This window comes from Liolophura sinensis, chromosome 7 (assembly GCF_032854445.1).
Source record: "Liolophura sinensis isolate JHLJ2023 chromosome 7, CUHK_Ljap_v2, whole genome shotgun sequence".
Lineage (NCBI taxonomy): Eukaryota > Metazoa > Mollusca > Polyplacophora > Chitonida > Chitonidae > Liolophura > Liolophura sinensis.
In genome coordinates, this window is record NC_088301.1 from 56,657,319 (window position 1) to 56,682,278 (window position 24,960).

Below are 24,960 nucleotides of genomic sequence, written 5' to 3' on the forward strand. Positions count from 1 at the left end.
TCTCACGCAGACGTCCCGACTGACCATCCAATAAAAGGACCCCCTGAACCTTGATGTTTATTTGTGCTTTGTCTTTCCAAGAACTTTAAAACCCTGAGAAATATTTATAAAAGTAATACATTATATTCCTTATTATCTATCTTTTCCGTTAAGTTGCACATAGGCAATTGTAGTACGGTACTGGTATGCTATATTGTTGATTCGGCACCGTGTTCGTCACATACAGTATATATCCTAAATATCACATAAACTTTCTTTAATGGACGGAACATATTTCATTCCCGAATTTCTACTGGATGATTGATTCCATCGACAACCAGTATCAGCCAGTGAGCTATAATATGCTGTCGCCCTGTTAACCAACGTACATGGATCTATGTGTGATGCCCTCTGGTCATACGAGAGAAGACTGAGTCCAGTTCCTCTGATACCAACTTTGCTGGTGACCACAATCTTCGAGTTTTCTCACAGCTTATATACGCCGCATCTATGCTCGTATACGTGGATAATTCCATGCTCCAATCGATCCCCTCTTTAACTCCAGTCATATTTGAAATGTAGCTGGCAACGATAATTACCCTTCAGGTCTTAACATAGTTTAAGATTGGGTCAACGATACCTTTATCGACATCCCTATGGTTCGTCTATAGATCACCACTATACAGTGTACAATGGAAACAGAAATCGGCAGTTGGCGTTCATAGATGTGCCGATGTCCAGAAAACAAACGCACTCGGCTTCTGACCAGAACCTTTATCATTACTGTAACCACTCACCTCGAAACAAGACAAGAATTATCAACTCGAGTACACACCAAGCGAGGGCAGATTCCTCTGTTTCCAAGAAGAGGAGAGGTTCTGAAATTACCAATTCGTCGAATATCACGAACGACTTTTCGACCACAAAATTTGAACAAAACTCTATACTTTTACCCAAAATACCAGATCCATCAATGACAGCGACCCAAGTGTCCGCGCAACTGAATACATGTGCACTGGAAATGTCACCAAATTTCCATACGTCTCATGCAGAAATTCCACGTGCACAAAATAAAGGATACATAGGGTATAGTGGAGGAAAGCAGGCTATCTCATCGACCTCAACCCAAAGTTAGGCCTATTATCTAGACATTACAGCGTATGTGTATTCTGCGTTGTTCAAACATTGAAACCTCTCAACATTAAAAACTTGATGGAAAGTCTACCATTTCAGAGCACCAAAGCCGTCAAAAATATTGATGTAGAAAACAACAACATCTCCCCTTCGCTATAAAACGGACTGCACGATCTCATAAAAACAGGTTTCCTTGCAGCTAAACTCATAAAAAAACGACACCGAACTGTGACAGAAGTTTCTTGATTTTCCAATGCATAATGGGCTAATTCCTGGATCAGAACAAGCCTCTCACCCTGCGTAACCCTATATACGTTGTGTTGAAGAACTCACTGCCAATCAACTTCACCTAAACCCATTGTTATTCATAAGAATCTTGTTAATGGAGCCGTATCATATACGACTTTCTGAATGTCTTTGATTTGTTAGGCGTCCATGGCCGAGGGGACTAGCACACCAGTACGGCGCAATGACCCAGGTGCCTCTCACTCATGCGGTCGCTGTGAGTTCAAGTCCAGCTAATGCTGGCTTCCTCTCCAACCGTACGTGGGAAGGTCTTCCAGCAACCTACGGATGATTGTAGATTTCCCCCGTGCTCTGCCCGCTTTCCTCTCACCATAATGCGGGCCGCTGTCGTATAAGTGAAATATTCTTGAGTAGGACGTAAAACACCAATCAAATAAATAAACAAATCTTTAATTTAATCAGTTTCTATATCACACAAAACTGTGACAGAGGTACATGGGTTCACAAATGTTGTTTATACATGTGAATATACTGGGCTATAAACAGTTCACATGTTATTTCCCTAAAACGTTTGTATTTATGGAATTTTGAAGAACTATGTATAACCTTATGGATCTCCAGAGAGATTCCCAATGATAGTTAACTGTGTAGAACTAATTGCGGCGAATGCAGTTAGAAGTATATATATATCTTAATTTGTACTTGTCAAAGCTCTCCATATACATGTAGATGAAGGATTTTCTGTAGCATCATTGTACGTAATCGACCCATTAAAACACCACTGTATGCACTCTTTTCGATGTTATATACATAGGAGTTTGTCCATTGAATATATGATTATAGTTAGGCCTGTATATTAACAGCGTCGATTAATGATCATGTTGCGTATACGGTACGGTTTTATGCTGAATGAATCTGGGCGGATGCAAGCCTGGGAAAGGGGGTGTCTGTAAACAGGAAAGTTTTCATCACGGATACAATACTTCAATATAGGAAATCATAAGCTGCATGTAGACATTTCCCTGCCACCGGCTGTACTCTCGAAGGATGTGGACTAAAGAGAGAAAATGTCAAACCTCTGACTATTTTGTACCACCAGGAGAAATATTCTTGACTAGCAGCAATCTCATGTACACACCAAGATTTAGGCCTACATGACCTGTGAGCTAACGTATAGAGACACGAACATGCAGCCAGGCCACCATCCACAAAGTGTTCGCAGACTAATGAGGATATAACTACCATGGCTACACCTGTTAAACAAAGACGTAGGCATGCATCCTGCATACGATCAACTTTACGATCGCTTTGTGCATGGGTGGTTCCCAGTGTTAGTAAATAAGTGATTTTACAAGAGGGATAATTTCAATTTTGACATTGTAAATCATCCTTATACTTGGAGAGCACTATACCAGGGTCCTGTATATGGCGTGTACATATCTCGCCTTGTAACACTGGTTAAATCCTGTATGTTATCTGGCGATTGAAATCAGTGTCACCGGTTATTACTGCAAAAACTAGTGTGTTAAGCTTATTCCATCAAATTCTAAATTTCAAGCGCAACAGCATGAGATACATATTTTATTATCGCCAACTTGTATATTAGCATGGTACACTATTTGAATACTGATTCCATTCATTAGTCTAGAACATACACCTGCGTATTTCCAACATCCCTGAAAACTGTTGACTCTGTTTCTTTGCACAATTCCGTCCTAATTTCGTATCTTATAGGCCATCTTAGTTTTTAGGTAGTTTGTGTTAAACGTCGTCTTGGGAATTTACCTCGCCATTTTAATGATATTATTATTACTATTAATAATACGAATGTTTGCTTCGGCGCATAGATCTATCACTTAAAGTTTTTTTTATTTTTATTTATTTATTTTCATTAATGTTTTACGCTATAGAAAACTTCACTTATACGACGGCGGCCAGCATTTTAGGGGGAGGAAACCGGACAGAGCCCGAGCCGAAACCCACGACCATCCGCAGGTTGCTGTCACACCTTTCCACATATATACGATCGGAGAGGAAGCTAACATGTTTTATTGAAGACTTTTATTGACGAAAATGGTGAAGATAAGTTACTGAATGCATATACCTAAATTTGATTCCCAAATATTAATGCAAACACGGTAATTTTCACCGGTATAGATTGGAGAAATATGCGAATCATGAGGTACATAACATTGTTAACATTATGTTTTCATTTTAACCCAGAATTTAATTCTGTGTTGCCCTTGCTGATGAATGAATGAATGCTTGGTGTTCTTCAGTCGCACGATGACGAGGAGCCATTATAGGAGTGAGTACATATATTGTGTGTTCTTGTGGCAGGGCGAGTCCATGCAGCCAAAGTGCTGCCGCCACTGAAGAATCATGTCGAAGACACCACACATGACACCTCACCCAGTCACATTATACTGACACCGGGCCAACCAGTCCTGTTTCCTTGTTCTAACCTCTCAGCGCCAAGCGAGGTAGCAACAAGTGCCTTTGGTATGACCCAACGAGGGTGTTATCCTGGGTCTCCCGACTTCGAGGCGAACGCTCTAGCGTTCTATACGTTATTGGCCCTATATAATTGTTTCACTTTCCATGGCAAATCTGTGAAGATCTGATGTTCTCAAACACGTACAGCCTTTATATAGTGTATACTGCGATATTGGCGTGAACACCATTCACACCACGTCTGTAGCGTACTCTACTGTTGCATCGGCGGTAGTTTGGCGTTTGCATATATACAAAACGCCAAAACGTAGTATAGCGTACAGACTATTATAGTAGTCTATCTGAGCAAGGATATAAGCGGGGCCTAAAATATTGTCTCTATGCGCAGAATGTGTGTTCACATATATGGAACCTAGAACGTATGATGCTCACCTATACTTTATATAGGCATCTTTTATTACCACTTGCCCTGGGTAGGGGTATTGATACCTGGAAGGCGGGGGTGGGGTGGGGGGTGGGGATAATAAATGTATATATGCTTTAGTTTTTCTTCAACTCATGTGCAGCCTAGATAGTGTGTGAATAAACCCAAGAGTTTAAGTCGGATATCAATGTATAATTAACCCTATATATACCTGCATAAATTATGGGTGATGTAGGATGGTGACAAAAGACATCGACAGAAAAGTGAAAAACACTCTTGAAAAGTTCATGATTACGTGCATAGCACGACCTTGTGGTGATTGCATGCACTACACTGTAAGTTCGTGAATAACAGATGTACTTGTATAGGTTGATATATCCCCTCTCTTCTAAAAATATGCATGCATAAAAGTCATATAAAATGCTATATGTAACACAAGTATACAGGTCCAATCTAAATAGTATATGACCTGCGAAAGATATACCTGTGGTTATATACAGGGGCCATGTCACATCGAGGCAGATATATATCGTCAGGCAATTAAGATAACAGACAAGAGGACTAATTTAATTTACTTATATCGTTATACTCTTCAGTCATCTGCAAATGAGGGTACAGGCAATTAAATCAGCCAGGCAGTCCCTGTGCCCTATACCTATTCTACCTTTTGCATGCCGTCATATAAGTCTACATACTCGAGATGTGCATGTTTTGGAGGACAGGGAAATAGCAGGTCTCGTGTTAATGTGTTAATGTTTTGACATTAGATTTGTATCAACATGTCAATCATCATTGCGCTTCATGTGACACGACATGGGAATATGACATGTGTGGAGATGGTGATATTCAGTAATAGAGAATTAAGGCCTGTTTAAATGCATATATACACTGTAGGACGTAATATGTCATAATACACTATACGTACATGTGCATATAGGTGTAAGTCAAAAGTATATAGTGACCTTCGTACAGAAGCATATAAATGTATGCTTAGTTTGTATACATATGCCTGAAACAAGATTCATGCCGTAAATATGTATATAGCCGCATGGTTGATTACCAGACTGTGCCAAGAAAAACATATGCAAGACATCGGGGAATAAAATTGGATATGTATATATACACATCACATATTAAGGTCTGGGCTTTATTTCAATTTTTTGATGAATTACACCGTATGGGTAAGATTTTATTGAGTGGAAGAAACCTGGCAGGTGCGTGGGAGGAAAACATTACAATTTGGTAGGTAAGCATGTAATACCTGACAGATCTAATGGTGGATCACATATAAAGATGATGATGATAATTAAATGCATGTTTTTATTTTACAAAAATGCTAATATAAAGAATAGCTTTACTTTTATCGCCAAGGAATTTTAGTGAGATACTATACACATGCATATATATGCGGATCAGTGAAAGTTTTAAAGTAAACATACAAGTATAAGTCACATACATATGTGCCGTGCCTAATTAACAGATGTCGACCTGTCTACACAGAACTTAGTACGCTAAACGCATAGCAATACACCACTTATCTATAGACACGCCAAATAATGAATGGTACTGAGGGTGCATGTTGTAACTTACTGCACTAGGCAAATATTTTTGACAACAATCATGGATTACGAGAATGTCATAACATCCGGGCTTTGTTGCATATATGGGTGGCCCTAGCACGATCTAAAATGGGCGTTTTTCCTTTTTCCGTGTAGCCGTGACAGAATATGACACAAAGATCATTGTTTATGAGAACTGGGGTGCTTGGAGATAATTTAAAGAAACTATGTACGTTTGTCAATGCATGTGTAGTGATTATATGGAGCACCTGAATAGTGGACGTCTTGGATGCGAACCTGGTAGATTTGGCCTGGGTAGAGCCAAGTTTATGTACGCCTTCTGTTTACATGCATGTACGCGGCGTGCTCCCCGTCGCCGTTTCTGCTACATGTACCTATATGTTAGTTATTTTCACATGCACCTATATGTTAGTTATTTATATAGGTGACGCATCGTGACGTCCAAATTGGACTGTTTAATGAATGTGACCATTAACATGCAATTCTTAGACGTATTGCGATCACCTCTTGCTGTGACGTGCCTAAATATATATTGATATGTATCCATGTTAGTCATATTAGCAATCACGTGTCTGTTTCATATAGTGCACTTCATTTAGCCTGCAAACGAGTTTAAAGGTGGACTAATTGACCTTTCTTGTCATATAACGTGATAGTTAAAGGGAGACATGTAAAGCTTTATTTTAATTGATACTATAAGTTAATTGTTGGACCTGTGGTATGTTCTGTGCCTGCCTTACATGATTGTAATACGAACGTAGGCATTGCCTTACCGATGTTGCACATGTTATGTACGTTTGGTTTGGATACCGATTCACACTGCTGACTTAATACTCGTACACATAGGCTTGAAAACTGTCGGGCATTGTTTTGGTTAAATTGTCAAGCGGCCCCAGGTCATTGTTTTATGTAGCAGACAAGGATTGCCAGGAATTCGAACCTAGGCTGGAAATTTGATCCCTGGGACATCGCCCAATAGTGACGCTGATACGAGCCTATCGGACTTCAGCAACGGTGTGTCCCTTCCTGCGTTCAGCCAACGGGAAGTTCCCGTACGAGGACGTCCTGCTTCCATCGATAAAAGAGAAACTTTGGCGCGGCAGTCTTAACCCGAGACTTCACTCTTGATAAACGCATCTGCGAGTCACTTCGCATCATCTTCAGGTTTTCGAATCTTGTCTTAATTGACTTTTCAAATTCATTTGTAAGACCTGTTCGCGTAATTTGTATACGTTTGTTTTTAATGCAGCTGTGGTTTCCATGTGGGCATTAAATTAGCTTTGGAGTAGATTGCATAACAAGGCGCTCATTATACGAGCCTTTCTCTTGACTGCAACTCGACCCGCGGCCTTCAAGTGGCACATTGGTGCGGCCCCACTGTGTGCTAACAATCGCCCCACGCGGACGCCATAGCTCCGATACAGCAGTGACTCAAGTCCTTCACAGGACTTTCATGTGAACTCGTCTGGAAATATACCATAAAAAATCATGGCAATCCGTGGTTTCTACACCTATAAGGTTTTCATCATTGCGATGGGTAAGTACCTTACAAAGCTTGGGTTTAATAAATATTCCATAAGAATAGATAACCGCGACGATCTGTAATGTTTAATTACATATGCGCAATTGTCGATTTAGCTCACATATCAGACTAAGCACGTTGGTGTAGAGGAAATGCTAGGGCTTAGGCCTATAAGTATATACAAGCTACTAGTATATTAAGAATCTAGTTTTGAGTCGTGAAATCCATCAGCCAGTTTTGTTAAAGATAAAAAAAAGTTGCTTAAATACTTTTATGATCTACGTCTACCAAATTTGTCAGCAGTCAACCAGTCGTCGTTCTTCTTTTTTAACTTAACTTGATTCGTTCTTGTTTTGACATGTATGCTGTACACGACATTGTGTAAATGCCTGGGTTCCATTAGTGATCAGTGCTTACCCATGTGCCCCTGAACATCTTTTATAGAAAAGATCCAGGAAATGTACATTTTTTATGCAACTTTGACTCTCGTTCTGTTACTTATACGTTCATGCGCATGGGTCAGATGAGGTCTTTACACCACACAGGTATATACTCTTTAAACCTTTTGCACCTTCACAGTTTGTTATGCTTTAGTTTATTTTCAACTATAATTTTGCTCATTATTAGATCCTGATGGACTTTTTCCATGTGCAAATAATTTACCAAATTTTTGTGGACAAATTCGTCATAATCCAATGTACGTAATCCGGTGCTAAGTCCGTTAGTGCAACAAGTGTCTCAGAATTTTGATGACCACATTTCGGATTATTTATAACTTAGGACACACTATCGCTGACACTCCCTATCATACCCTATATATAGTACATGAATATATACAGTCATCTCATGGTTTAATTACATTTGCAATAGAATAGGCCTTTGATTTTCTTCACCTCACCTTAATTCAACCATGTACCTAATCTGTCTTCTCTGTCTCTTCTTTTACTGTTTTTTAACAACGCTCCTGTGGCTAAGTGCTGCGTATCAGTATAGAGTTGATTTATTTTACTGTGCAGGTTAGATACCGTATTCATATGAGACGGTGAAATATAATCATCGCCAGGTATAGACTGTTGTACCGAATGCATGGTGGTTACAACATTTAGGGTCAAATTGGCACAAAAATACCGTTTCCCCAAGAGCGAAATTTTTAGTTGTAGCTCACTCATAATTTATGTGGATAAATATCGGTGTTGACTCCAATGATGTAAATGCTACACAAATAAAATTTCAATCGTCTTCCAGAGCATAGAATCGGTAGTTTTTTTACCCCAGCTGCTAGTACCAATATTCAGAGAATTTGTACCCGAGGATGAGACATTGAAATTATGTATACAATGGTGCATAATATGGTTAGGTGTGTTTTGAAAATACGAGAGTACCAAAGGTTGACATGCCGGTGTCAGAAGGATTGGGAAGTACGCGTGTGTGCTTTGGGCGAGTCAGCGATAACCCATTGACCCGTACTTCGTTGTGGCGCTGGGATGAAGTACCCAATTCGGCTAAACTCTCATGGAATTAGTTATCACAACAGTAGACGCTGGTACCATTGAGCCATTTTTTGGAAGAGAAGGGAGATATGTGTTCCAGACAGAAAACATCCCAATTCATGCAAAGATTCATTCTTAATCACACTGTACTAATACCATGTAAAAACTAAAGAGAATCTTGTCTAGCACTGACAAGGTTGGGTCATCCGGTATATCTATATGACCGCTCACAAACCACTTCCGCGCAGACTATTTCCGCTCCAGCTCATATCTTGCAAAATAAATGTCTGTATGCTAATGGTTCACTTATACATGACTTGTATGCATGGGAATACCTTATATTATATATATTGGTTAATAGCACAAACGAAAGTAATCGACTCTCTGTCGTCCTCTATATTTGCAATAATTCCACTTGCCAATGTGCAGATGTATGTAAGAGACATTGTATATCAGAATTTGGGCATACTTCCTCCTCGCCAGTCAGGTTTTATTAGTTTACAGACTTAACGTTTTAGAAAGTTTACTGGAAAATGGTACCGACTAATGCAAATATCAGCTTGGGATACTTCAACTTCCCATTGTACTTACAATGATATGCGTGTATGTCTATTCATATGGGGTATACGATGGACATCTTTTCGTAATAATGGACACAATTAAAAAGTTAACTTCTGGACCATACACTCTTGCTGCATATTTTAGTGTTAAGCCATTTGATGTTATCACAATCCGGCTAGTGGTGTTGACAGCCTGGAACCCTGATGGCGACCGGGACGTCAGGGGCGCACAAGGCTCAAATGACATACGACCCTGTTAATTCGCCATTTAGACAGGATCGAGGCGGCATGGTCCAGATGGTTTTTGTTCATCTGATCATCACTATTTGTTGATAGTATCAAAAGAGAGCAGATGACCTCTCGTCATGCGGCCTGTGTCACTCTTTGTTTGCTTATCAAATATTTAAAACATCGCAAACAAGCTTACTTGCGCTGATGATGACGGATGTTGGGTGCAACCCAGAGGTTAACAAGAATTCTGTATAAACTATGTCCTGTCGCTGAAACAACGTTCTGGATAATCACCGAATCAGAGAATGCATCCATAGTTTATACATGCCTTTTTGCATTCAGTCATTGTAAATGTATAAAAATGTCACCAAAATTCCTAGATAATGTCAAGTTAAAATGAGATCTTCAACAAAATGGTGTTTTGTGAGGTTTTAAATGATGTTTTACTTCGTACACAACTCTTTATTGTTGAAATATGAAAAAATGTGCATAGCATATACCCAAACAATATGCATCTTTTATATTTAAGTGAATCATCAGTTAAGATTTATATATAGGGTGTAAATAAATCTACCGCCCTTCGTCAGCTAACAGGAAGCTTTTTTGACACAGAACAACTCCTCCATGCAGCAAGATCTGCATTCGAACAGGCGACCCCAAATTCTCGTGGGTCGATGGTATGTACCTCTCATAGCGAAAGAGGTATACACCCATTGCTTGAGGAGACCAAGTCGCTGTAAAACTTACACTTTAAACTTGGAGTGAGGCATAGCATAATAGCATGCTGCTGTACATATAAATTGCACATGCCTCTGGGTTTTAAACTTTAAGAGATTAAATGCAATTATTAGTGAAGTCAAAGTGCATGTATTTTTGATTCTTGTCTTTTCCCTTTCAGTTTCGCTTTTCCAGAGTCAAGATGTCACAGGTAAGAAAAACAGTTTTATCCATACGAACCGAATCGATCATATCCAGTACATTCAATATTGGCGTACCTGGCAATTATAGATGCCTATATACGATTAGGATATAATAAATCTATAAAAAGTTACTACACACGTGCTTATGTTCAAATTAATGTTATTTCACTAACGAATAATTTGTGGTCATAAATCACTTATGATATGATTTGTTTATGAACTACATGATATGCTAAAGTAACTATTATAGTTGTTTTAGACAGGCTGTTTCTGAGAAACCAAATTAATATTTAATCTAGAATTATATCGATATCAATAAACATATTATCGATACATATTTATAGATATCTATAAATAATTTATTGTTGTCGATTATTCTCGATTACGTGTTTATGTGGCTCCTCCAAGACACGATGGCCATTACGAACTTGTACTGTTGTTGACAGCTGACCCATGCGCGTTAACCACCACTCTTGATGCTTGGGAACGGGATATAACTCTGGCGTTATCCAGTCCGGATCGGGGGTTGTGCGATCGAGGCCTCTTGGAAGGATGGTACATGTTCGAGAATAAACAGAAACCCATGCAGATTCCCACACAATGTCTCCGAGTAAGTCATCTGGTCCAAATATCTAGTGAAGAATGTCCATTCATGCAGGTGGTATATATGCAATGAAGATGCCAATCTCATTGGCCAAACTGATGTCTGACAATTTGTGGTTTGATTTAAGAAACAAGATGGTCTCAAAGAAGAAAATGAAATTACTTTAGAAAGCAATTACATCATAATATGTATTACATTCCCATACTGGAAGCTGTCAAAGGTACGATATAAGGCATAGATAATTCATCGCGCCAAAGATTTAGTCCAGTTGTGGTTTTAGTCGGCTTTGTACTATATGATCTGTGTTTCTGTCAATTTTGTGTGACCTGTTTTTAATAGCCTTAACTTAAGCAGTTATAACGCATTAAACAGTTGGCCCAGGCAGTGGTTAGAACAGTATTTGAATACAGATTTCAATCTTTCACGTAGAACATTCCTTGTGCCTTTTTCAACATCATTGAAAATTGTTGACTGCTTCCCTTTGCTAGATTTTCGAACTTTATACACTTTCTTGTTTCTTTAGTTGTCTGTGTTAAATGTAGTTTTGGGAATTGTTCCGGCGATTACCGACCTGGAATTTTGGTTGACGGCTGATATATATGAATGAATGTCGGTGTCGAGACATAGATTGCATACCAATTTTTGTAAAGGCAGATGTATAAAAGGGAAATGTAACTGGTAACGTTTGGGTATTGATTCTTGAAACATCCAGTCATTTATTACTTTTTCTGTATACTTGATTTCGAGACTTAATCAGGGCCAAAGAAGATATACACTTATATGAGGTAAACAAATTCCTGGGATCCGATTTCTAGAATTTTGTATGTCACTATAAAATCAAGTCTGGTTCCTCTTCGTTCCTGGATCATGTCCATTGGTGCGTGGGACCAGTTTTTGTGAACGGCTTGTCGAAAGACAACATGTATCACCTTGAGTCATTCTGGAGTTGCCCCTGCAGTCCACTTTATGGTCTCTTCAGTGGATATGAACATATAAGAAGCTATTGTCAGGAGAAGCTATTGCCATGTGCAAATAGCTGGTGCACCAATCCAAAGGAATGTATAAAGAGAAACAAAATTTCCCCAAAATACACAATGTAACAAAATTAAAGACAAGAATAAACAAATACAATGTAAACCAAATAATTCGGGAAAGTAAAGAAGAGGTTAATTTGAAATGCTGTTATACCTTGAATACCAGTAATGTACTAAAGTTATCTACATGTATATATCAAGCCAATGTAAAAGCTGGTTGATCTATTACCAAGCCTTTAAACAAGCATTCGTTTGGCCCTATCGACTAAAGCTTTTTCATACAGTTTGTAAACTTTAGCAAAGTCGCTACACTTACTAAACATACTCCAAGACTGCCTGGAATAGTAAGATGGTGATAAACAAAGGAGACTATGTATGTACATATATGTTCTTGGCCTGAAATGAGTCCTGGGATACGTGCGGATGTGATGAGGCTATTGGAGCACGACACTGGGCTGTTTAAAATGAGTATGTGTTTCATATTTTTGAGTGTTTGTGTGTCGCAAAGCGAGCGAGGTTTTTGTTTTAGAGCTATATGAGTGAGTCAGTTTCTTAGAAATACACTAACATCCATGTATGGACACGCTGATTATGCATGGGATCGTATATTTTGTCAAAATCTTGTTCCTAGATTTATAAATATTTGGAGGATGAGTTAATCACATCTATCTTCAAAATCTGGAGTTAGGTGGGGCTCTGTTTGATAAGACATGTTTATTTCCAGCTCTTGAAACAGAACTAAAAGCCTGAGGTTAAGTTAGTAAGGAGGTCTACTCCCTTATTTGGGCGGCAAATGCCAGGATGTCAACTTATCCACCTCATTAAAACTCTCCATTTAGGGTTGGCTGCATTCCTGGATGACATAGATATCCTAAAAAAATGTGTCATATAAGGCGGTTCTTTTACAGAAAACCAAAATTATTTCCTTTCTCTGATATCCCTTTTCCCAACATTCTGATATCTTACATCACTTCAATGCACAATATTTCAACGAGAGTTTCATATATACATGGTTTCCTTATATTTTTCAAACTTAAGCCAGAACATTAATGTTTGCTCCTTTAACTTTAACAACACCTGATACAGCTAAGCCAACCATTTCCTCCTTCGCCAATTTTTCTTCCAAAATACTACCGCTATGCAATTAAACACACACAATTTTCTGTATTTTTTCTCTTAAAATCTTGTGTAAACAAACGTGAATTTTACCACTAACATCAACAAGAACCACTATAAAATTTTAACACTACAGATACAGTAATACCAGATTACTGAAAATACCAGATAACTAAAGAAATTTAGTAATAAAGAATGACTGGACTGTCCACAGGAATATCAAACATGGAGTAGGTTTCAAGTAGATACAATTCCCGATGATGGGAGTGATAACCAGTGCTACTTGGAGCCTTCGTGGCTTAGTGGGTTAGCGCGATAGCGCAGCGTAATGACCCAGGAGCCTCTCACCAATGTGGTCGCTGTGAGTTCAAGTCCAGCTCATGCAGACTTCCTCTCCGGCCGTAAGTGGGAAGGTCTGTCAGCAACTTGCGGACGGTCGTGGGTTTCCCCAGCCCGGTTTCCTCCCTCCATAATGCTGGCCACCGTCGTATAAGAGAAATTTTCTTGAGTATGGCGTAAAACACCAATCAAATAAATAAATAAATAAACCAATGATACTTCATGTTTTAAATGTGAGGCTGTAGTTTTAGAGCCATGGTCTTTACCAGGAAGCACTAAATACTTCATACTTCTAGACATAAGTTGTGTCTACTAATTCATGCCAATGTTAACGTTGCTTTTAACATCATTTTCTTGGGTGATGTATCCGTGTATATCCCTTTGTAGCAGACTTTTGTAAGTGTTAATTGACCACACCACGAATGACTGGTACATTCTTGTGTGTAGCTTATCGACAAATGAGAAAGCAAAAAGATAATCAAAAGAGCCAACATTGGGTTGAACTCCGGTCTCTTGTTCGTGAGGATAATGGTTTAACCACTTGGCCATTGCACCTGGGTGTATTCATGTAGTGCAATAAAATTTTCCGTCTTACAGGACATATGCGGGCCTACAAAATATGCACAGATTGTTATTAGCAAAACCACAGTTTTAAACTCTTTATTAATGGACATTTTTACAGCAAAACATATGTGGGACCGGATTGCCATACTGGCTGGACCTTGGTGAAGGGGGAATGTTACCTGGCCAAGGTCAACAGGTGAATGCTTCCTTCTGCGCCTCTTTTGATGTGCTCGGCTCAGTAGACTGCTGTGTGCTGAGAATGCCAACTCAGGTGCACAACTGTGGTAATGGCTTTGCGTACTACCTTCGGCCGACGGACAGATGCCCTGTTGCCTACTGCGCTTACGGTAAATAGTTGACTGACATGCACATCTCATAAATTCATATAAAATGTGTTTATTATTACATTGAGCTTTAGCTTGCCTGCAATGTTCATGCACAAATGCAACCTGAGAAACAGGTATAAAGCATTAAGCACGTATTGTGTGAATAATTTTCAATTGTGAGCTTTTGCCATGAACTGTTGTATACTGAAATTTTTCTGTTCGGGTTACAATGTCAATAACTATACCGGTACCAAATATGATGTGGTAACTAGATGCACTACGCTGACAGACCCTGGATTCTGGACGTTGCACAAGGAGATAAAGTGATGTTAGGATTATGTTCTCGACTGGTGTCTACCATGTGCTTAAGAAAACTTAAGCGCTACATATGACAACAGAAAGGGGGTCACCAAACCCTGAATTTGAAATAAGGCTGCAGACATTATTTATCAGGGACTGTCTCTTTGGAGAATTCATAATATGGCTTCACCATTGTGTCACCTTCTTGCTAGGGAGAAAACATTGCAGTTCCAACATCTGTTTATGAAAATCCGCTGTGTTCTTGTCACTGCTCTTGTTTGTAGATCCAACACAAGGTTTGAACTCAATGTACATTACACAAAGAGGTCAGAACTCTTCAGAACTGACAACGCTTGGGCCAGCAAGTGATGCAAGCTCTGGTGAGTACTAAAGCCTAAATCAGAAAGTGTAATGAAAATTGACTTTCAGAACTGGCAGTTACCTTTACGAAATTACATGTGTCAAAAATTCAAGAAATTAAATTATTCACACGTCACAGTGGATAGGGAAAGTAAGAACATTTTTATTAATGCACTTGATTAAACGTGTCCATGTCAGCTTTATCTAAAATGTTATTAAAGTACATATTTACACAAACCAGTAAGAATAGATGCAAAAGATGAAAATGTTCGTAGATACTGCTCTTAATATCATCAGTAAACTCAGTACACAATTTTGCTCCGATTCTGTAACTAGGTGATGATGTTAAGCCCACGAAAGGTAGCACAAAACCTGGTGTAACAGAGCTGAAAAGTACTACACCAGTTTCCACTGAAGCGAGGACATCAGTTGCCCAAGACTTAGTCCTTAATGTAACCAGTTCAGCAACACCTGGCCCTGAACAAGGGAAAGATTCTTCCAATGACTCATCAGCTTTACAGGACTCCGGGGATGTATCGCCAGGTGACCTGGCAAGAGTGATACAGTCGGGTGATCAGGCACCTGAGAACAAGACTGTCAATAGTACAGTGGAGAGCATCACAGGTGTGCAGAGCAATGTGGACAGCAACCAGACTAGCAGCCCTACAAGTGTCAACCTTTCTCCAACATCCACAGCTACTTACGATCTGGGTTTTGAACAGGCTGGCTCATCAATTCTAGACAAAACAGTCAGGGTACCCAACAGAACTCCTTCTACCCCAGATACAGCTGCACAAGCCACTACAGTAGGTATTTATCCAGGTGAGATGTTGGTGGAGCCCACCCAACCATCGAGTAAAGCACCCTCGGTTACAGACAGTGACGCTCCAATGGATGCGGCTACCAAAGCTTCCATAACATCAAAGACGGCAGTGCCAAAAGTAACCGTAACGATCTCTACAATGCAGCAACAAACTACAAAGCCAGGTCCAGTCACACCTGTGTCAGGAACAGTCTCAACTGTGAAAACAGATACACCTGGATCAGTGGAAACACCTCCAGAAGTTGCAACCAAAGCTTTGGAAGTTGCGACTGAGGCAGCAACCAAAGCTTCGGTAGTAACACCGGCTAGATCAACATCTGCGAGATCAACACCTGTAATTGCACATTCATCTACTGTACATGATCAGACCAGTGCTGCTACCATCACAGTGCTTAATCAGACAGTGACAAAACCTGTCCCGTCAACAAATTCAGAAGCCGGGACCATAAGTCAGAAACAAGTTACACAGGCTCCTCAGGTAATGCAGAATTTCTTGGTTTGGACAAAATCGTAAATTGTTTCTGAAACAAAAACTGAATAAAACAACATAACAATAATAAATTGGCCGACATAATTATCACATGAAAAACATACCCTTTTCATAAAGAATCAATTTGAACACTAAGACGAATAAAAATTTGGTTTAATTATCAAATTAAGAAAAACATCTGTACATTAAATCGTCTCATTTGCCAGTCTGTATTTTTCAGTGTTTTTCCATTTGACAAACAATGATTCTTCCTTGTAACTGTGGTATTCTTTCAGAAACTCGAGATAAGGTATTTGAATCCACGAAGTATCATTAAATCTTTACAATTGCTTTTGATAAATTTATACTTTTTCCCCAGTTAGGACATTATGTTTGCTGTGGTAATTGCAAATGCTTCTTACTTGACAAAAATACTCCATATATCTTTATAAACTGACATTAAGAAATTATAGACAATTTTTTGGTTTTACTGCAGACTGGAACTATTGATCCTTCTGTCATTGCCAAAGAATCTATTTTGTTGAAAATTACAGGTAAAAAGGTAAGTAAATTCAGAAAATTTGTCTAAAGGAAAGTGGGCGTGTGTCAGAAAAATTTTTTAGCATGACAATTTGAACTGTAAATTGTTGTCAATAGTCAATGCTAACTTTACATTTCATTTGGGTACATTTTGGATCAGGAACTTAACTTTGGTGGCAAAGCTACCAAAGAGCTCACATGCAAGAGACAAATGAGAGGCAAGAGTTCAGTTCAATACATGAAGTTGTGAAACCTTAACATGGATTCAAATACAAAAAATTTATACCATGAATTTTGTAATTAGGGTAAACACTGAAGGCCTTAACATGAAATAGCACATTCTCCTCATGTTATTGTGCTTGCAGGGCTCTTTGAAATACATTAACATTTATCTCAACATTGATACTAATGTACAATAGACAAAATCTTGAATTTTTCATTTCACTGTAATTAATATGCACACTCGCAATCACTAATGGAACATATCCCTCATGTTATTCTGCTCTACATATATGCAAAACATTAGCTCAATAAATGCTGTAGTTAAGATACCACCCCTGACATTTAATTCAACATTGGTTTCCCTCTTACTGGAAGCCGATACCAGTTGTATGACATATACTACTTTGTATTGGCGAGCTAAACAACAAAGCAAAATAGTTTTTTACTTGATATTACTTAATATGGTTACATCCTGTCAAGTGAAGACTATGAAGCTCTGTCTGCCTAATAAAGCTCCATTCAAATAATGTCATGTATTTATTGGTATTTATACACTGCACTCAGGAATTGTTCACCTATGCACAATGACGAGTTTTAAAGGTAGAGACATCATGCCATTTATTGTAATAACTTGTGCATGTAGAAGATTATGTGATCTTAACCTCTCTAAAAGAAGACTAGGAGAGATTTTCTTCAACCAAAAGGAAGCACCACCTTTTCATGAAACGTTAAAAGTAGTTTTAGTAAGCTCACGTTAAACCTGGGATATTCTCTTGAATTGAATATTGTTTTTGCAGATAACCTCTGAGAGAGTCAAAGAAGCTTTGATTCAAGGTATCCTACGCAGGTGTCAAGTTGGTTTACACACGGCGTCACATTCAGTCAAACAGGTGTTTTTCAAGTACAACCTTTGTGACACATTTTCCCGAAGAAAGCGAAGAGAGGCCACAGGCTTGGAGCCTGTGCTGACAGGGTCATTTAATGATGAATCTGGAACTTTCCACTCTAATGTAGCCTTAACTAAGACCAATGGCACCAGTGGTGAGTTACAGCTGTTAAACAAACTCAGAATGCTGACTGACTCGTGCAAGTAGGGTTTTCTTTCTTTCTTTCATCTCAAGCTTGATAAGGTTACAAAACTGTCCCGATCATAATCAAGGCTGGTGGTACTAGTATTACTTCGAAGCAGAATTTTATCTCAGATTTATAACTGCCATGATACTAATACAATGTACCAAAATAATAAAAACTGAGGGAAAATTCCATTGTAACAAATCCTTAATTGCATTGCTTTCATTTACATGCAGTGACCGAAATATTTCTCTTGTCGAGGAAAAGAAAAAAAAACTAAACGAATGTATCGCGTAACCTAACTTGATCCACTTGAGATGCAGTCATGAAGCCTTACATTTGCAACATTTTGTTCTTCCAGTCAGACATATTTGGCTATTTTGATTCTGTATCAGCTAATAAATCTCAAATAGCGGATATCTCATATTGTGGTATTTTGTCTTTGTGCAGCTACCGTAATATCCCAAGAAGATCTACTGACTCTATTCCAAGATGAGGAAATTGCAGACACATTCCTGTCCGAGGTAAAAATTGTTGGTAGAGAATATACCGTGTACATACTTGTATTTCTGGTGTTGTTCCATACATGATACATGAATGTGTCTTTCTTATTTCAAATTTGGTTATTCTGTGCAACTCAAGGGGCATATACCAATGTGACATCTCTCCACACTATACTTTGCCATGAACATTATGTCAGGTTTGTGCTGCGAGTGTTTTGTAAGTCGGGCACGAGGAGTATAGAATAGTTGCTTTGGAAATTCTATAGTGTCCTCTACTTTTCTGAAATAGCCATTTAACTGAGCAATATAGTAACAATTTATGGCAGATGGTTCACATGGATGTGTTGGCCAAAGGGAGTGATTCCAGAAAATCATTTATTAGACATAATTTTAAAAAGAAGTGTACTTCAAAGTTGCATTGTACGACCCAAAATTACAAAAAAAAATGTTTTATTTAGGTTGGGGTGTCGGAAGCAGAGGTATGTGCTCAGAAGACTGGCGACTGCAAAGTTGTGAAATCAACAAACAGTACCTCCCACAAAGAGATCCACATCAAGGAAGGGGAGGATACCTTTCGTTCATATCTTACCCTGATCATTGCTATGACCGTGATAGGCTCTCTGTGCCTCATCATTATCATTGTTGGCTTGGTGTACATGAGGTGCTCAAACCGTGGGAGCTGGAACAATGACTATAACAGCATTGTAAGTCTGCACCTGTGTATCTGGTTAGCGTACACAAATGACAGGGATCAGGCCCTTGGATCATATAACTGTCTTAGACATAGGTAACATTTAACCTTAACACTAATGTTTAGTTTTGTCAAGAGGGCCCAAGACAACTCATAGTGTCAAACTAAAAATCCTTAAAATAATCACTATTTTAGCGCAGTAAACTGTTTGAAGTTAAGAATAAGTATGACTGAAGTCTTAGATAGCTTTGTGATCAGAGCCTTTTAGAAATATTTCCCACATTAACAGCATGGTATGTCATCTTGCATGTGATAAACTCAGAAATGATTACCATGTTATCACAACTGATTTTAACACCCAAATCATCCCGAATTAGATTTTAGGATTTTAAATCTCAACTGTCATCCGGACATTTTATGTCAATGCCACAGTTTATCACATAGGAACGATCCCGACTGGATGGCAAGATGAAGAACACCAGTGCCATTGAGAACCCTGCCTCCGATGCAGAAATCATGAAAGATGAGGGAGAAATGAGAGAGAAAGATGGTGATCCCTTGACCTCTGTGAATGGCAGCCCTCATTGCAACTACCCTGACGATGACAATGGCTGGGTGGTTCCTTATGATCAGTTGACCATGGAGGAACGAGCCTTACCAGGAGTGGCAGACACCAAGTTATAACAGAGAATGACAATCGAGCCATTTGGTTGTGTGGGAGAAGAGCGAGAGGAAGAAAACTAGTTCAGAAACTAGTCATAGTGCAGCATTCATGTCCTTCTTTTATAAAAGAGAAATATCAAAGAGGATCTTTTATGAGCAAGATTTTATTGGGTGGTTGTGCTGTTGTTGACAAGACTGAGTTCAAAACCTGCCTTCAGCGTGTGAATTTAGGCCACACGAGGTGAGAAGTAAGCGCTGTTTTTAGGTCTGCTAAATCAATCAATTATGTGAAGCCAATTTAAGATTTTTTTAAGTATTAAAGATCAAATTACAAACTTCTATAAACTAGTTCTTTAAAATGGTCTTTTTATTTGAGAGATTCTTTAAATGTTTACTCTAATGCAGAGTTAAAAATAATATTTTTTTTATTTGTTTACCTTTAAGTTTCATTACCACCAATGCATTGATGAAGTCAATCGTTTATTTGGCAGTTAAGTCAGGCCTATGTTATAAAATCTGTCAGCCCAATCTGACTTGTACATGTATATCAGTATCCACGTGGAAAGGGTTGGGTGAAACAAATACTGTGTAAACTTCCCAAATAAGCTGATGACGATACACACCTTAAATTATTGCACTATGCATTGTTAACTGGTGAATTCCATTATAATAAGTACATGACATATGTGCTTCCAAAAAGAGCCAGGTGTGTACAAAATGGTGTGCTTGGATTAAATGAATACCACGAAAACACAGTTTCATTATTTGTAAATGTTTCTTGTCACATTTAAATGTTATTTTGTATTCTGTTTCATGCAAAGTGTATCCCATACTCCTTACAGCGCATGCGTCGTTATTTACCTTTCACTTTACATCACCAATAGTAAATTTTATACAGAAATCTTGAACAACGCCGAGGTCACTTGGGTCACGGTGATGAGGCAGGAAGTGATGTTAGAAAACACAAAAAAATCGTCTCAACCTTTGTCTCTAATAATAGTCTAATAATATACACATGTAATCTTTATCTAGAGTATGTACAACATGATTCCAAGCAATACCTAAAACAACTGTATTGATGAATGCTGATTAAATAGTTCCACGGGAGGAGACAAGTGATGAGGCTAAGCCTAAACAAGCCTACGTGGGTCTCAAAGGCTCCAATGGTCAATCTTGTCTCTTGGTGGCAGTGGGGTAAAGCGAAAGGTGGAGAGCTACTCATGCACTGTAAGGAGTGCGAGTGTATCGTTAAGAAGTGTAAATTCCGTATTAGTGTAATATACTCTATTGCTGACAGATGGTTGATGTTTGTAATGTTTATCTAATGTCAGCTTGACAGTTTACCACAATTGTATCTATTGTATTTTGCTATTAAAGGACTGCTTGATTATACACAGTTTGTGCGAGTGAAATAGATCCCATGAAAGTTGTATTTAAAGAGTTACTTCAGTCCAGGTGATAATCTTTATAATTATATTAAGGAAACACTTTGGATCAAAAGGATTCGGATCATAAAGTACAGTTCATTTGCTGCTGTCACCATCACGATGACGTGTTCTTACTTGGAAAGCAACCCAGGCTGTTGATCTTCGCCATGCATTTCTTCCATAATGACAGAAATGTTAACATGACACTGGGGCAACTCTTTAAACCTGTTTATTAGTTCCAACCTGTTACAAGTTTGTAGCTTTGTACATTCGGAGGGTTGTAAAGTGTGCAACACCTGGTTTACTTCAACCTCAGTTGTGTACTGTCTTACGAACAGGGACTTTAACAAGCTAGTGAACTTCTTCAAGTTGGACAGGTATAGCGTATATAAAATGTCTAAAGGTATTTGAGATGTAGCGTAAGTCGTCCAGGGCATATTTCATACCTTGCTTGACTTTTCCTCAATAAGGTTGTGCAGTAGTTTGATGTGTATTGTTTATAGCCAGTTTTAGTGTATAACACCAAGCTTTAGTTGTTACAAATACCATTTCATTAATATTCTACAATCATGTTGTCATTTTATATGTATATTATCTTATTATTGCATGCTTTTCGTAATTTGCTGATGTATATCCCAATTATTCCCACAACACACAACCGTTGTTGCTGACACGTGGCATATATGGCCCAGCCCCGTGTTATACATCAAAATTGTTAGCGAGTTTTGGGAAATTGTGTTTACTCTTTCAAACAATTACCTTGGAGTGCAGTCTTTTAAAATGTGTTATGTATTTGTTTATTATGACACAGGCATTGCATCAATGTGTTGCAAGTATGCAGAGGTGAGAACCTTCAAGTCTTGATTACACTATTTAATACATGTATATGAACTAAATCTATCCAATTATGAGCATGTCTTTAAAGAAATGTAATCCAGTGCCATGCCTTCGTCCATTTATTTGTGACTAAGATGTAGTCTGGAATTGATCAGACAGGTAACCAAAATGTTTTCACTTGATCGAGACTTGACAGAAAACAGCGGTAGGCAGAGCTAGTTATTTAGTATCATTTGCTTCATGTCAAGCTAAAGTTATACGTACATGTACAGCACATAATAATTATGTAGCACATTTTCTTTCATTTGCAAGGTGTAAATTTTGACACATCAGGTTCGCTATATTTTTTTAAGTGGAAACTTTACAGTTTTAGTCAAGCCCTTGACCACTGTCTTAATTTTCCAATAAGAGTTGAAGAAGTTGAGTAAAGTGTAAGGATTAGTATTGTGTGTATGTAATGCAATGTGCAGCATAATACATACCCACGTACACCTGATAAGCAAGTCTGACGGTGTCAGAACTATGATGTATGAACTATGTATGTACATAGGCCTGCAGGTAGGGTTTGTTGTTTGTGACTTTCACATTTTGCATGCAAACCTAACATTTCTTAATTAAATAGCTGTCCTCTCTGTATTTGCTTAGTTGGTAGTCCACACATGAATTGTTTATGAACAAGCTCTTTACTATGTCTACAATGCAATGGGATTAAGCTGTGCTGGCTCGAAGAGACCAACCCTCCTGCAAACAACTCAACAAAGTTTCTATCCATTAGTCTGCAAACTGTTTCTATTCGAATGACATAAACAGCTCTTATAAATAACTATGAGCTCAATCTACAACAGAGTTATTTTATTTACAATCAGCTGGACCAAATTCTCTTTTCAGTCAACATGTAAACAAAATTCTAGCAATGCAGTGTTGTTACATGAATGGAAAATTGTCCAAATTATTTCAGTACAGAAAGTTATCGTCAACAAGCGATGGCACTCCTGCTTTTAGCTCTTAAAATAAGAATGAGATTTCTAGTTATTTGATGTTATAGACATTTTCCAGTTAGTAACAATTTGTAATAAAGTCTGATGATTTATTTGAATGTGTTGAGAATTTATTACCTGTTATGTCAGTTTTATGGTTAATTGCAGACAGCCATGTTGTTGTAAAGTTATTATCTTGCACTATAACCTTCCCAATTTTTCTTAAATGTATAGACTTCTAAAGTGCCATACTAAGTTTTATACATGAACTACTTTAATAAAAAGAATCCAGTTTACATTTTATGTTGCATTGTTATCTTGTCTATACCAGTAACAAAAATGAATAAATATTGGGGGTTGGAAGACTTTTTTGTGAACTACATAATAAGCCGAGACACAGGTCAGTATCAATGCCCTCTAACCCAGCTGCTGATAATCAAATAGCGTACACATCATTCAGATATCCACATGGTGGTGTTCTCAGAAGTTTAAATACCTCGCCTTTGGGGAGGCGATATTCAAGAGCATCTAAATTCGCACTGAAGGAAATCATTAAAAATGCAAAACTATAGCACACATTCGGCTGGTTTTCCCTCAAAGTAAAACTGCACATGAACTTTTATCAAAATCTGATAATATTTGGAACATCAACCACTATCAGAATCTGGTGTATTGTTAAATATGCAAATCTTATGCATGAATCTGGCATGCTTTTGTACCTGATCTGAAAGGCCAAAAAATGAATGTCATGATTCTTCTGAAATGAGTTTACAATATACAGAAAACCTGATCGACAGCCAAACAGAATCAATGAAATCAATGAATATTAAAGTCTTTTTGTACAGATCCCACTGGTATTCAACAATAAACTGAACATAGTTACACAAAAGGAGCCTGCACATGTGTTTCGGGTATTTGTACAGAGGAACGAGAGGCAATCATGCAAGCCCAGATGGAAAGAGTCCAGGAGCTGCTTTGGTTGTCTTAAGGCACAAACATTGCAGTAAAATTACAGCACCTATAAGAAAACATCTGCAGATGCCTTTCACATCAACCTTAGCAATTTAGCTTTTTTTTTTCAAATTCCCACATTATTGGAATTGAGGCAAATAATGTAACCATTTGGCTTGTTGGGAAAACTGTCACAATGAGTACTGGGGAGGGAAAGAAGCCACTGGAGGCAGACAACTAGAGAGGAGACAAACCTGCATGGTTATTGTTTGGACATATTCACTTAATCACAGTTGTGGTGTCAAGTGATTTTCAGTGCTAAGAAGTCATTTTGATCCACTGTCTACTTTCAGACACTCAGCAAAGCTGCAACCATAAAATCAACAACCACATAGCACTGAAACAGAGCTGAGCTGTGTGGCACTGTGAAGAAAAGTCCAATATTGTACAATACACTATTAAACAATCTGATGTCTTTGAATAATGATCAGTTTAAGGCAACGCCTTATTGTAGTCATAAAGCTCAAAGTATTGCACAGAAGTCACACAGAACATTCTGGGACATCTGCATGGTATTGTGCAGTAACTGTTGAGTGCCCTGCT

General features: G+C 38.3%; 1 protein-coding gene across 1 annotated transcript; it reads left to right on the forward strand.

The window, feature by feature from the left end:
- Positions 1-6,997: 6,997 nt before the first annotated feature.
- Positions 6,998-24,457, forward strand: LOC135470144 (mucin-12-like). The gene is made up of 11 exons (XM_064748919.1): positions 6,998-7,354; positions 10,519-10,548; positions 10,987-11,150; positions 14,316-14,544; positions 15,108-15,203; positions 15,520-16,484; positions 16,972-17,037; positions 18,035-18,278; positions 18,759-18,832; positions 19,270-19,515; positions 19,947-24,457. The coding sequence occupies exons 1-11, from the start codon at positions 7,306-7,308 to the stop codon at positions 20,184-20,186; spliced, it is 2,403 nt and encodes an 800-aa protein (XP_064604989.1). The 5' UTR covers positions 6,998-7,305; the 3' UTR covers positions 20,187-24,457.
- Positions 24,458-24,960: the final 503 nt, after the last annotated feature.